General features: G+C 42.7%; 1 protein-coding gene across 4 annotated transcripts in view; it reads right to left on the bottom strand.

Moving 5' to 3' along the window:
• SCARB2 (scavenger receptor class B member 2) overlaps positions 1-15075 on the bottom strand; it is a 76861-nt gene that overhangs the window by 30043 nt on the left and 31743 nt on the right. For 3 of the 4 annotated variants that reach the window (XM_038582402.1, XM_038582403.1, XM_038582404.1), the window contains exons 3-5: positions 10207-10354; positions 8938-9126; positions 112-203 (exon numbers count right to left, since the gene is read on the bottom strand). In XM_038582402.1, the coding sequence (XP_038438330.1) occupies positions 112-203; positions 8938-9126; positions 10207-10354 (429 nt within the window). Of the gene's footprint in view, positions 1-111; positions 204-8937; positions 9127-10206; positions 10355-12033; positions 12136-15075 lie in introns of those variants that run through there. The other variant, XM_038582405.1, reaches the window with a different exon arrangement.

Here is a 15075-nt window from a genome sequence, read left to right as displayed (position 1 = left end):
GTTTTCATCCAAAAAATGAGTTAACATTTTTTTTTGAAATAATACATAATTGAACACTCAATTCAAACATAAATTTAAAAAATAATTACATTGGTAAAACATTACACTTACGTTTTTCCATTCCACTCCACAATCTTTGAAAAGTTAAGGTAATTGTCTTCTCCGGTTAGAAAAACATAGTCTCCATCATTAGTCCCATTTTTCTGAAAATAAGTAAATATAATCATTTTAAGAAACTGTGATTGTTAATTGTATGTGTCAACTTGGCTAGGCTATGGTGCCCAGTTGTTTGGTCAAACACTAGTCTAGATGTTGCTGTATTTTGTAGATATGATTAACATTTACAATCAATTGACTTTAAGTAAAAGAGATTACCCCGGGTAATATGGGTGGACTCATCCCATCAGCTGAAGGTTTTAAAGATTTTTTTAATTTATTCATTTGAGAGTGGGGGGTGGAGACAGAGCACAAGCAGGGGGAGAGGCAGAGGGAGAGAGAGAAACAGGCTCCCCACTGAACAGGGAACCTAATGCAAGGCTTGAGCCCAGGATCTGGAGATCATAACCTGAGCCGAAGGCAGATGCTTAACCATCTGAGCCACCCAGGTGCCCCTAGTTATTAAAAACAAAATCTGGGATCCCTGGGTGGCACAGCGGTTTAGCGCCTGCCTTTGGCCCAGGGCGTGATCCTGGAGACCCGGGATCGAATCTCACGTCGGGCTCCCGGTGCATGGAGCCTCCTTCTCCCTCTGCCTATGTCTCTGCCTCTCTCTCTCTCTCTCTCTCTCTCTGTGACTATCATAAATAAATAAAAAAATAAATAAAAATAAAAAAATACAAACAAAATCTGAGGTTTGCTGGACAAAAAGGGAATTCTTCATCCTGCAATACAGAAATCCTGCCTGAGTTTCTAGCCTGCCACCCTGTCTTATGTATTTCAAACTAGCCACTTGCTACCTCCACCATTGCATGAGCCAATTTCTTAATACATATAAATCCCTCAGGTAGATACTACAGATATAGATCTCCTAATGATTCTGTTTTTCTGGAGAACCCCAACTGATACAGTAACTGAGAAACTTAATCTTCATGAAACTACCCTAGTTGGGCCTAACTGCTACATAAGACTGAACCAGAACAAAGGAATACAGTGACTATTTGACTAAATACCATATTAATCATATTATTACTTTATGGTTTTAAAAAGAAGCCCAATTAAATAATGGACATAGGATTTGAAGAGACATTTCTCTAAAGAAAATATTCAAATGGCCAACAAGTACATGAAAAGATGCTCAACATCATCAGTCATTAGAGAAATGCAAATCAAAACCACAATACTATTTCACACCCACCAGGATGGTGAGTAAAAAACAAAACAAAACAAAACAAAAACAGGGTGCCTGGGTGGTGCAGTCGCTTAAGGGTCCAGCTCTTGGTTTTGGCTCAGGTTGTGATCTCAAGGTCATGAGATCAAGCCCTGCCTTAGGCTCCACACTCAGCAGGGAGTCTGCTTGAGATTCTCTCTCCCTGTCTCTCTGCCCCTCCTGTTTCATGCTCTCTCTCTAAAATAAATGAATAAATCCTAAAAAAGGAAAACAACAAGTATTGGTGAGGATGTGGAGAAATCCGAGCCTTCATGCACTGCTGGTAGGGACAGATGGACGATGTTGCAGTCGATATGGAAAACAGTTCGGTGGTTCCTCAAAATGTTAAACACAGAATTACCATATGACCTTCAATTCCACTCCTCCCTATATACCCAAGAGGATTTCATTCCAAAGTATATAGCCCATGTCCATACAAACACTTGTACACAAATGTTCAGAGCAGCATTATTCATAATAGCCAAAAAGTAGAACCACCCAAGTATCCATCAACTGATGGTCTATCCATACAATAGAATATCCCTCGGCCACAGAATGAATAAAGTGCTGATACCTCCTACAGCATGGATGAGGCTGATAAACATTATGCTAAATAAAAGAAGTCAGACATGAAGGTCATATATTCTATGATTCCATCTACAGAGATGTCCAAGTTGCATAGGAATGTTCAACTGCCAGAGATTGTTCCAACTCAGAGGTGGTGCTTCCTGGCCCCTATCGGTAGAGTGGGCATGTCTGCTAGGTTTTTTTAATATTAAATTTTGCCTAGCAAAGCCAAGCTCCATTCCCAAACGCCCTTCCTCTCTGGCTCTGAGGAAGCTCCCACACAGAGAGTGCTGGCTCATCTCCTTTTTCAGCCGGGGCCAGCCTGGACTCTCCTACACAGCAGCAGATGTCCTAGCACCCCAATGGGCAGGAGAGACATTGGGCAGGTGCATGGAGGGATTATTTATGTTCTGTTTCTTTTTTTTTTTTTTTTTAATTTTTATTTATTTATGATAGTCACACAGAGAGAGAGAGAGGCAGAGACACAGGCAGAGGGAGGAGCAGGCTCCATGCACCGGGAGCCCGACGTGGGATTCGATCCCGGGTCTCCAGGATCGCGCCCTGGGCCAAAGACAGGCGCCAAACCGCTGCGCCACCCAGGGATCCCTATGTTCTGTTTCAAACAAAAAGTATAACCTTACTTTTCTTTACAAAAGCGAAAAGAAAACCAAAAAAGACACAAATGTTTTAACTATTAAAAAAAAATCTATAGATTCACAGGCAAACTCATAGAGACAGAAAGTGGATTATTGGAAGGAGGAGAAATGGAAGTGACTACTGAGTATGTGGGGTTTTTTTTTTTGGAGGATGACGAAAATGTTCTAAAATTACATAGTGGTGGTGGTTGCACAGCCTTGTGAATATACTAAAAACTGCTGATTGGTACACTTTAAAATGGTGAAATTTATGGAAAGTGAATTCTATCTCAATAATAAAAAATAAGAAAGCCTAAGTCCAGGGCCAGGATTCTATTATGCATTAGCTGCACCAGAAGAAAGTAATATTAATATAGTCCCATTTTCTTTTCTTTTCTTTTTTTTTTAAAGATTGTATTTATTTACTCATGAGAGACACAGAGAGAGAGACAGAGACATGAGCAGGCTCCCAATGGGGAGCCCAATGCGGGACTTGATTCCAAAACCCCAGGATCACGACCCGAGCCAAATGCAGATGCTTAACAACTGAGCCACCCAGGTGTCCCCATAGTCCCTATAGTCCCATTTTCAAGTAAGCTTTCTTCACCTGCACATGCTTTCCAAGTCACACTTCTTTTAGGCACATGCAGACAATCTAAAGCTCCCGAGAGCCTCCGGAAGGAACACAGCCCGGACCACACCCTGACTTTAGGACTACTGACAGCTGGAACTGTTAAGAGAGTAAATCTATGTTGTGTTAAGCCCCTTAATTTATGGCCATTTGTTATAGCAGCAACAGGAAACTAATATAGACAAGCACTATTTTATCCTCATTTTATAGATGAGAAATTTGAAGCAGAGAGAAGTCTAAATGACTTGCCCAGATGGTAGGAGCTAGGACTGAAGCCCAGCTCTGTAACCCCACACTCCACAGGCTGATCTGCTTACCAGGGTGTGGAACTCATTTGCCTATTAGCGAGCACTTACTGAACGCCTACCACGTGTCCAGCACTGCGTGTCAGTGAACAAAGTGGACACTAATGACTGCCTTCGTGATGCATCCATTCCATTACTATCATAATTGTTCTCGTGCTTGTTATGCTTATTATGTGACAGGCACTTTGTTGATAAGCTAAGAATAATAACCAAAGGCTGTTCTTAAAAAAAAAAAAATGTATTTACTCATGAGACATACACACAGAGAGGCAGAGACACAGGCAGAGGGAGAAGCAGGCTCCCTGCAGGGAGCCCGATGTGGGACTTGATCCCAGGACCCGGGATCACACCCTGAACTGAAGGCAGATGTTCAACCACTGAGCCACCCAGGGATCCCTAACCAGACTGTTCTATTGCCATTGCTTTAAGCTATCTTTGGGAGTTTGTCACAGATACGTTTTTGGGTATTAACATATGCATTTTGGGGTAATAAGTTGATGCATAGTACTTGTGTTCTGCTTTATTTTTAGAATAGGTTTTTCTTCTGATTATACAGTTGGTTGTAAAAGTAAAAATCTCATTAGAAAATATAGAATGATGTATAAAAAAAGTGCTGAGGGGCACCTGTGTGGCTCGGTCGGTTTTGTGTCTCCTTGGCTCAGGTCATGATCCCAGGAACCTGGGATCAAACCCCACATCAGGCTCCCTACTTCAGCAGAGAGTCTGCTTCTCCTTCCTTCCACCTCTGCTGCTTCCCACTACTCCTGTTCTTTTTCTCAAATAATTAAATGAAATTTTTCTTTAAAAAGTGCCCATTATCCTTGGGATCCCTGGGTGGTGCAGCGGTTTGGCGTCTGCCTTTGGCCCAGGGCGCGATCCTGGAGACCCGGGATCGAATCCCACGTCGGGCTCCTGGTGCATGGAGCCTGCTTCTCCCTCTGCCTATGTCTCTGCCTCTCTCTCTCTCTCTCTCTCTCTCTCTGTGTGTGTGTGACTATAATAAATAAATAAAAATTTAAAAAAATAAATAAAATAAAATAAATAAATAAATAAAAAGTGCCCATTATTCATCATTCTTCTAGCCAATGGGAACTACTATTAGTACTTTGGTCTGTTTCTTTTCAGTCTCTTTTCTCTACAACATTTGTTTCTAGAACTAAGATATATTATACACGTGTAATATATACACACAATTTTTATGCATATACACAATTGTGCATATATATATTTATACACAATTTTTTACTTGACATATTTCCCATGTTACCAAAAGTTCTTCATAAGTGTAGCTTAATGACTCCATCACATTCTGTAGAAATAATTATTCTCTTATTATTAGGTATTTAATTTTTTATTTTTTTGGTATTACAAATGATACTGTATGAATATCCTTATGCCTAAAGCCTTGTCAGTCCTTTTGTTTTCTACACAGACCCATAAAAGTAGAATGACTAGAGAAAAGAACACCAACATGTTTAAGCTTTTTGATATATATTATCAAATTGCTCAGCTGCTAAGTGGTGGAAATAGTAGAGTAAATCAGTTTACATTCCCCAAGTGACTTCTGTTAAGCTCTGGTTCATCTAATTAGAGATGAACCAGGATCCCTGGGTGGCGCAGCGGTTTGGCGCCTGCCTTTGGCCCAGGGCGATCCTAGAGACCCGGGATCAAATCCCACATCGGGCTCCCGGTGCATGGAGCCTGCTTCTCCCTCTGCCTGTGTCTCTGCCTCTCTCTGTGTGTTTCTCATGAATAAATAAATAAAACCTTAAAAAACAAAATTCATACCCTTTGTGAATTCTCTTCTCATATTTTTTGCCTACTGTCACTTAACATTATCTTGCCAATTATGTCAATATATCAACATGGCCCACATGTATAATGGTCATGTGTTCCCTGCATGAAGCTTTACATGACTTTAAGATACAAGAAATAGCTCTTTAGGAGCAGCAATGTGAACATTACAACAACTAAAGGAAAATTCAAATACTCCACACACAAAATGCTGAGCCACCAATTTTAAACATGAACGGATGCTATTTCCTGAAGTCTTCCACTTAACTCAGATATGAGCTTAGCCAGGTGGGTAAACATTTCAATGTTTCACAGTAATTCAACAAGGGTTCTCCCCGCCCGACTGTTTTCTGCCCAGGAGTCAGACACTGTGTGTGAATGCTTCCCTGTCTTGTTGAACCTCTTACTTGAGGACAAGCAGGAATAAGTAGGTTTTATGTTACGATGGCAGGGATGTGCGCTGGATAGAAAGAACATACTACTGCAGGAGATGGAGAGGTGCTCTGAGCTAGGACTCCCACAGTCATACCACTACTGTAATGTAAGAGGATCCCCACCTCCGCCCCTGAAGGACAGGCTGGACTTGCTGACCTCCCAAAGACACTTCCTGACAACTATAATTTTATAGATCCAAGAATACACACTCAGTGGGAGGTGCCTGAACTCTCTTATGCCAAGGAGAACAGAGGCGCCCTAAAATCAATGCTGATTGGCTCTGCAATATGAAAATAAGAGCATCTGATATTTAACCAGGTCCCTTCTTCTCAGAAGTTCTGTGCCAATATTCTACATTCACTCACCCTGTTCATTCTCATACCTTGTCCCTCCCCATTGTTTGTTTCATCACTGGAGTCTTTTTTTTTTTTTTAATTTTTATTTATTTATGATAGTCACAGAGAGAGAGAGAGACGCAGAGACACAGGCAGAGGGAGAAGCAGGCTCCATGCACCGGGAGCCCGATGTGGGATTCGATCCCGGGTCTCCAGGATCGCGCCCTGGGCCAAAGGCAGGCGCCAAACCGCTGAGCCACCCAGGGATCCCCTTCATCACTAGAGTCTTTAAAGGAAAAGTGCCCAATGGCATTCACTAAAATTTCTCTCTTTGTCATCTGTAGTGGAGCAGGTAGGACAGGCATGCAAGCCTGGTGCATCCGAGTGGGATGCTGGCACCACACCACCAGGTTTAAGGAAGGCTCGGGTGGGGGCAGCGAAATGGGTGCCGAGGAAGGTGTGCACCCTCACAGCTTATCCTGGTCTTTGAATGAATGGCAGCTCAAGCATGAATTTTCATGCTATTGGCCAAATAATCAGTATTTGACCAGAGCAGGTGACAAACTGACCGGGGACACTGCCTTTTTACCAACAACACCACAGGCAGTTTATTTGGGTCCCAAATGGAAAGACCGTTTGCATGATTTCAGGGTCTTCTCTGGGGCCAGTCTTCGGGGGAAAATAGCAGCTCCTGAAATGTGTACTGCGATTTATAGCTTCCAAAGCCTTTTTATGGACTTCTCACTTAGCCTTTCAAAACAACTTTGGAAGCATGGATACTTTTAGCCTCAAGTCACACATGATGAAACCAAGGTTCAGAAATAGTCCCACAGTTAATCAAGTGAAAAAGTCAGAACATAAATCCAGGCCCTCTGATTTCAGGTCTTCTGCTCTATTCCTGGCTGTGGGAAATCCACTCAAGGTACAAATCCAACCGAGCAACGGGACAGGGCTTTTCACGAGTGGGGCCCTATGGAGATATAGTGGTGTCTACAAAATGTGGCAAAGGGCAAGGAAAGAGAAATGAAGAAATAAATAAATACATAAAGCAACACATCCTTGCCTTGAGAAAGCAAAAATGCCAATTTCCTAACCAGTCCATAAATGTGGGTTACATTTTAAAAAGATATAAAAGAATGTTAGTTTTATGTCTGATGAAGTCAGTGATATAAAACCAAAACAAAACAGAAAAGCAAGCTATACAATGGAAATAACCTGAAATATACTGAGATCTTAGGAACAGGATCTACCTGGCAGGTGGATGGAAACCACTGGGACCCAAATGGCCTTAAGGAAAACTTTGTTGGGGCGCCTGAGTGGCTCAGTCAGCTAAGCGTCTGACTCTTGATTTTCGCTCAGATTGTGATCTCAGGGTTGTGAGATCGAGCCCTGAGTCGGGCTCCATGCTGGCCATGGAGCCTCCTTGGGAATTTCTCTCTACCTCTCCTTCTGCCCCTCCCCTCCTCCCTCTCTAAAATAATAATAATAATTTTTTTTTTAAAGCTTTGTTGTCTCTGTTGGAAGTTCTCCTGAAATTTTTTCAAGAAGGGAGGTCTAGTCACAGCTTAACAAGAAATCAGTGCTTCCTCTGGTCTTGTGGAAGCTGGGATATTTTCAGATGGGATCTTCTAGGGAGCATCTATTAAGTCCACTCCCCCAGAGTGAAGGATTCAGGCTAAGCCCAGCCCTATTCCTAGGACGCACCTCTTGCATAAATCATATGAAAAACTTTTTTACTATTTTGTTTGAATGGAGTCTAACTTTTGTACACCTTCGAAGACACAGGGACAGTATTATCACCATATGCCACAGACATAGAGGAACATGCTCAGAAATTATAGGATAAGGGTGAGATTCTCAAGTGGTGAGAACAAGAGAGTAACTACAAACTTAAAGTTAAGGAAATTCATCACTCAGACTCTACCATTAATCTTACCCTTTCTTCTTGGCATTTGAGTTTGTCATTACCAATGTCCCACTACCCGTTTTATATTTTATTTTTATTTTTTAAAAGATTTTATTCATTTATTCATGAGAGACACAGAGAGAGAAAGAGAGGGGCAGAGACAGAGGCAGAGGGAGAAGCAGGCTCCACGCGGGGAGCCCGATGCGGGACCCGATCCCGGGTGTCCAGGATCACGCCCTGGACCAAAGGCGGCGCCAAACCAGTAAGCCCCCAGGGTTGCCCCCCACTACCCATTTTTAAAAAGTTTTTGTTTTATTTTGTTTTGGTGGGGGACATCAGGGAATGCGGATTTTTAAAATTCCTTTTAACTTCAATTCATTTGAAATTTAAGCAACAATAACATATGCTTTGAATAGTAATTACTTGATGGCTGATATTTTTTATTTTGAGCCAAAGTGAATAAAGTCTACGAACTACACAAGTTCCACTTATAAATATAAGAAATCATGGATGAATGACATGGAGTTTCCAATTATCCATGTAGCTACTACCCCTAATGGATGATCTAATGTTCCTATTTAGTTTATTTGTCTCTGTCAAGCTGATACATAAGTTCAGCCCCTAAGTCATCAGTGAAGAGCTGGCATTGATCCCTGAAATTTATGATACTTTGAAAGACTGCAACTGTTTAATGGCACAGCCACACTATGTAGTTTTCATAGCTGCTCTCATTCAAAGTCAGTGCTGGTAGCATATTGAAATTGTGGGAGAAGCTTTTCTTTTTTTCTAAAAACTAAAACACTTTCTTAGTTTTCACATGCTCTACAAGACATCCAGAATTCCAGGCAATTTTGGTCTTCTTCTGGAAGAAATCCAAAGTGAAGATGAAATGTGGCTTGGAGTGCCCTCCCCCTGCCCCCAATCAGCTGAATAAAGAGGTTTCAAAAAGAAAAATCAACTTACCCCATAGTACAGGCCAAAATAGGGAGAGATCTCTGGTTTGAAAACGTTGATGAGGGACAAGATCTCATCTTTGTAGCCCCAGAGCAATTCATCCACGGTGTGTGTCACAAAGAGCGTCTGCTGATAGGCCTTCAACAGCGCCTCGATGAGCTCCCGAAAGAAGTGAAGATGGGCCCATTCCATGGCAGTCTGAGAAGCACAGGCACATTCAGATGGCAGAGTCTCCACCCCACTCTACTACTGCCCCTTTTGGCAAAAAGGGTTTGGAAACTTAAAAGTAAATGTGAAAACTATATAGCTGAAAAAGCGGCCAGAAATGATCCTCCCTGGCTGCGTGCACAAGAATAAGACTCTTCAGTTATTGCCCATTCTCAGTATTACGTTGTTTAAGTGTGAGTTCAGCATTGTGAGTCGAGCTAGTGCAGCTAGCTCTGGAGTTTTCTCCACGGAGCAAATGCAATGAGAAAAACTCTTGTAGAGACGCTGGCATCTTCCGCCACAACGTGGCACCACTGGCCCCATGACCCGAGCCAGAGGCTGTACCCTCGTTTTAAACCCTGCACGGGTAGGCAGCAGGGCAGGCCAGATCTAGGATCTAGTAATTTCTAAGTCCTGGGTCCACCATAACTGTGCAGCGCATATGTCATTGTCACCCAGGAGTTAGAGCAGAAGCCTCAGAGGGGGTTGCTGTAGGTGAATAGGGAAGTTTTCTGGGTCTCCTGCATCTTTCTTGGATGGGATTGTCATTATAACTGAGCTCAGTGAAATCGGGCTAGGCTGTAATCAGCACCCCGCCTCCGCGGTTCGTTAAGGGTGAAAAAGTCAGTATATATTTTGAAAAATAAAAAATCTAATAAGATCGAAATCCAAGCCAAGAAGTGGTATGCAAATTTTGTTGCTAGACTTTCTGAACCAAAACAAGGGGCAAATAAATCTTTAAAAAATTATTAGCTACCCACTTGCATCCCCTCAAAAAAAAAAAATCCTAGGGATATCTTTATTTACACAAGAGCTGATCCCAAACACACAGCAAGAAACTCGGGGTGGGGGTGATCCTAAAACTTGTATTATGTCACCATTTGAAAAGATCTTGTTTTAAAAAATCTCAGAAAAGAGTCTCAGATAAACTCTAAGGAAGGGAAGTGTACAAATGTATCTATATTTTTAATGTAACTTAATAACTCCTGAATGTAAAACTGTAACAGCCTTAACTTAGCTTTTTCCTTTCTTCTAAAATCCATAGTAATGATACTAAAAACGCCTACTTACCACTGCAGGAATATTTAATGTTCTAATTAAGTCAGTTTTAGGGTCTCCAACAGATTGATTTCGTTCAAAAACATAGGCCTTGTTGCTAACAGCTGATATGGTTGTTCCATTATCTCCAAACTGAATGTCTGCTTTGTCTCTAAGTTCCCTAAAAGAGAGAAAAGGATTGTTTGAAAATAGGCACCACTTTAAAAAGCAATACTTGACCTCTCTTTTAGCATTGAAGCTATTTCTTTTTTTGTTTGTTTGTTTGTTTGTTTTTTTATTGAAGCTATTTCCAATACAGCATTCCCACTATAACCATTACCAAGAGAGCCTGCTGATACCACTCCCTTAAACACTGGAGACTATGCACCCGGGAGACTCAGTGGGTTAAGCGGCTGCCTTGGGCTCAGGTCATGATCCTAAGGTCTTGGGGTGGAGCCCCACTCGGGCTCCCTGCTCAGCGGGGAGCCTGCTTCTCCCTCTGTGTCTCTTCCTCTCTCTCTCTCTCTCTGTCTCTCTCTCTGTGTCTCTCATGAATAAATAAATAAAATCTTTGGAAAAAAAAACAAAACACTGTCTTTTTCATTCTTTTCTTCTATGGGGCTGGGGGGTGGGGTGGGCGGGGTGGTGGTGGACATGTGATGGTCCAGGGTCACCTTGACCAGGAAATCAAAGCCAATGAATGCTCTGCTGAGTTAGTTTGCTCCTGAAATATTTTCAGACTTTTCAGTTCATAGATTCAGTCTGAATTTCGATTTATTTTCCAAAGTCTTTTTCTTTTTTTTAAATAAATTTTTATTTATTTATTCAGGAGAGACACAGAGAGGCAGAGACACAGGCAGAGGGAGAGGCAGGCTCCATGCAGGGAGACCGATGTGGGACTCGATCCCAGGACCCGGAGATCACAACCTGAGCAGAAAGAAGGCAGACGCTCAACCACTGAGCCCCCCAGGTGCCCCAAGTCTTTTTATTGCTAACTTGAATTTAGCTGAAACATTTAACAAAATAAATGCCCAAAGCTTAGTAAATTAGAGGAGTTCGCTCCCGTTTGTGATATACAGTTCAGTTTGGTTCAGGTTCAGGCCTCCGGATGAGGTTTTAGGAAGTTCACAGAAAAGGCCTGAGGCCAGGGCCTCCCTGGGGGGGAAGGGGGCGGCTCACCTTGTATGCAAAATATAAGGAGTGCCAGAACACTCTGGAATGAAGGTAAATCATATTGCAATGCGTTTTTTAAAATCAAAATCAATGCAAAAACATTCATGATGAACAAAATACCAAAATTCTAGATAGAAACAGGATCTGATAGTTTGTTCATTCAACGGCTTATACTAGTCCTGGTCCTGCCTGGTCCATAGTAAATGTTCACTAAATCCAGTGTCTACTGCTTCTGTCCCTCTGCTCCTCACCTTTTCTCTCTGTTCTATCCAGGGCTGAGCCTGACCTGATAGCCACGTGTCTCCTAGATCCTTGAACTGTAGCTAATCAGAACTGAGATGTGTTGTAAGGGTAAAACACGCAGATTTCAAAACAGCACGAAAAAAGGAATGTAAAACATTTCCTTAATGTTTTATATTGACAATTATATGCTTTGGAATGATTATATGCTTTTAAGTATAACGGGTAAAATAAAAATATATTATTCATATTAATTGCACCTATTTCTTTTGCTTTGTTTTTGATGTGGCTACTAGAAAGATCTTAAATTACATATGTGATTCACAGTGTGTTTCTACTGGACAAGCTGATTAATATCCTGACAAAGGTATAAACCTACCACCTCCTCTAAGCATTTCCTGACCACAGCCACACACCCTTGAACACCTGCAGAGCAGGCTGTCCTACCGTGTCTTTGGCACTACTGTGCTTAGTGACATCATTCAGATTGTGATGAAGGAATTATCTGGACACCTCGGGTAGACTGTAGGCAAGCTTATGAAACTCGTATACCTCAATGTCTAGAATTTAAGATAAAAATCAATAAGCAAATAGCAAATGTATAGATGCATCAAAATAGATGTCTTTGCTCTTTATCATTAAGCACCAAGCTATGCACAATAAATAAATAAATATCTGACCCTGCACGGCTCCTCAAAGGGTTTAACCACATGATTTCATTTAGTCCTTACAGCAAGGGTGTGGCACAGATGGAGCAAGCATTTTTTTTAAAGATATTTTAATTTATATATTCATGATAGATACACAGAGAGAGAAAGAGAGAGGCAGAGACACAGGCAGAGGGAGAAGCAGGCTCCATGCCGGGAGCCCTACGCGGGACTCGATCTTGGGACCCAGGATCACGCCCTGGACCGAAGGCAGGCGCCAAACCGCTGAGCCACCCAGGGATCCCCTGGAGCAAGCATTTTTGTCTCACTTTTATAGATGGGGACACAGGGCACAGATGAGCATTACAGGAGTCAGTGCTCTTCTACTGTATCACACAGCCTCCTTAATAAGTACTTTAAAAACATCTGCAGGATGAAACCCAAGTTGCCTCTAACAAAGGCTAAATAGGAGAGAGAGAAAGAAAAATTATATACACTTCCGGTTACGAGGAATGAGTACAAAACCTAATAGAGGACGTATGTAGTGTCAAACATGCCTGCAGCCAGGAGCTGCAGACTCCAGGGATCTGACACCCATTCATTTACTTTTCTGCCTCTCAGAGCCCTGTTTTCCTTCCTCCCCTGCACTGGGCAGTGGTGAGGGACCCATGCTCGATGGTTCCCTTCCCTCGGCCTCTGATTCTGAGCACAGAGCCTCAAGATGAAAAACCCAGGAAAAAGAAAGCTTCCTCTGGCAGGGGTGCACATGGAATGAGAGGAGCCATGCGCACCTGTGACTTGGACCTTTAGAGCTGCTCTCCACCCTGCCCCATGGAGTCTGTAACCCACTTTATAGCCTTCAAATAAAGTCCTTTTAAAAAAAATTTTTTTAAAGATATTTATTTATTCATGAGAGACACAGAGATAGAGGCAGAGACACAGGCAGAGGGAGAAGCAGGCTCCCTTCAGGGAGCTGGATGTGGGACTCAATCCAGGGACCCCGGGATCAAGCCCTGAGCCACCCAGGCACCCCTAGAATCCCTTTTTATTTAAATTAGCCAGAGATAGTTTGTCTTGCTTGCCATCAAAAACCGTTATATAGAAATTACAACCCAGCCTTTTGATAAATCAGAAAATGGAGAGTCACATAAAGTAGGAGCCCAGGACTTGCCAGCACGTGTTGGAACCAGGTCTGGAATCCTGGTCACCTGACTCCACACCCAAGGTTTTCCTTGACTTTACACATCAGTTAATGCAAAGTGAATTGTCAGAGCTGGAGGAGAAGAGGACGTTTCCAAGGCAAACCCCTTCCCACTGGCTACTCCCAGAGCTTCCCTACAGTGACGGTGAAGGGGACAACCTTCTCCAGGTGTAGCTCTTTGTTTTAGTGGCCCAGGACCTGTTGTTGGCTTCACTGACCACTGAGGAACTAGAAATAGAAAAAGTGACCCCAGGGAGGAAAACCAATTTGTACTCAAAGAAAGCCAAGCCAGAGGCTGGGACCCCACCTAGGTGCGGACCTCATAGGCTCAGATTATGACTTTCTTTCTTTTTTTTTTTTTTTTTTTTTTTAAAGATTTTATGTTTATTTGACAGAGAGAGAGCACAAGCAGGGGAAAGCTGCAGAGGGAGAGGGAGAAGCATGAACTCTTGTCAAGTGTTCTAATGATGAAAACTGATAACCTTGCTAAGGCTCTTGACGATTTTTTCATTGAACCCACACATCACAAGCCCAGAGGCCTGAATGATTCCAGGCCTAGACCCTGCTTCGTTAATGTTTGTTTATGTTTATTGACTCTGGAGATGGCTTTTTTAATGTTTTCTTTATTGCTTACCCTGTAAGAACCAAACATTTTATTTTTATTTTTATTTTTTAAATATTTTATTTATTCATTCATTCAAGACACACACAGAGAGAGAGGCAGAGACACAGGCAGAGGGAGAAAGAAGCAGGCTTCACGCAGGAAGCCAGACATGGGATTCGATCCCGGGTCTCCAGGATCACGCCCTGGACTGAAGGCAGCGCTAAACCGCCGAGCCACCCGGGCTGCCCAGAACCAAACATTTTAAAGGGAAATTGAGCATGGAGTTTCCAATCACTTTAAGTCCTGTGACTTGACTTGGTTTCTCAATAAATTGCAAAAGGTCAAAGCCAAGGGCTCCCAAACCACAGAAGTACTTAATTCCCTCGGCAGGCTTGAAGGGATTGTGTCAGGTCACTCACAGCTAGCCACGTGACTTCCCACAGCCACTGATCACCCTAAGGCATGACTGACATATGGCCTGTGTCCTAACTCAAGGAAGACAAGTGCCACTGGCTATCAGAAGTGGCCTCCTGCTCTTCGGAGGCCATGGGGAGGGTAGGTGAGGGGCCTGCCTCTCCAAACAGCAACTGATGGAGGGAACCCCAAAATGTTTCCCCTCCCAAGCATCTTATCTGGCAACAACAGGGAGGCCACCAACATGTAAGGGGAGGGATTTTAATAATAATACCAACAAGTCTGGTTACCCAAATCTCCCCCACAGCTCAACAACAGTCAACTAGAAGCAGGTGGTCCTGTGGTAAACAGCAGACTGAGAGCAAGAAGTGATCAATTATTGCTCTCCAGATCCAAGAACATTAAAGAAACCTCCAGAAATAGGGCAGCCCGGTGGCTCAGCGGTTTAGCGCCGCCTTCAGCCCAGGGCCTGATCCTGGAGACCCAGGATTGAGTCCCATGTTGGGCTCCCTGCATGGAGCCTGCTTCTCTCTCTCTCTCTCTCTCTCTCTCTCTCTCACATAAATCAATAAAATCTTTAAAAAAAGAAAAAAAGAAACTTCCAGAAATAGAAACAAGAGTTT

The sequence above is a fragment of the Canis lupus genome, chromosome 32, assembly GCF_011100685.1.
Source record: "Canis lupus familiaris isolate Mischka breed German Shepherd chromosome 32, alternate assembly UU_Cfam_GSD_1.0, whole genome shotgun sequence".
NCBI classification, from domain to species: domain Eukaryota; kingdom Metazoa; phylum Chordata; class Mammalia; order Carnivora; family Canidae; genus Canis; species Canis lupus.
This window is presented reverse-complemented; position numbering and strand designations above follow the sequence as displayed.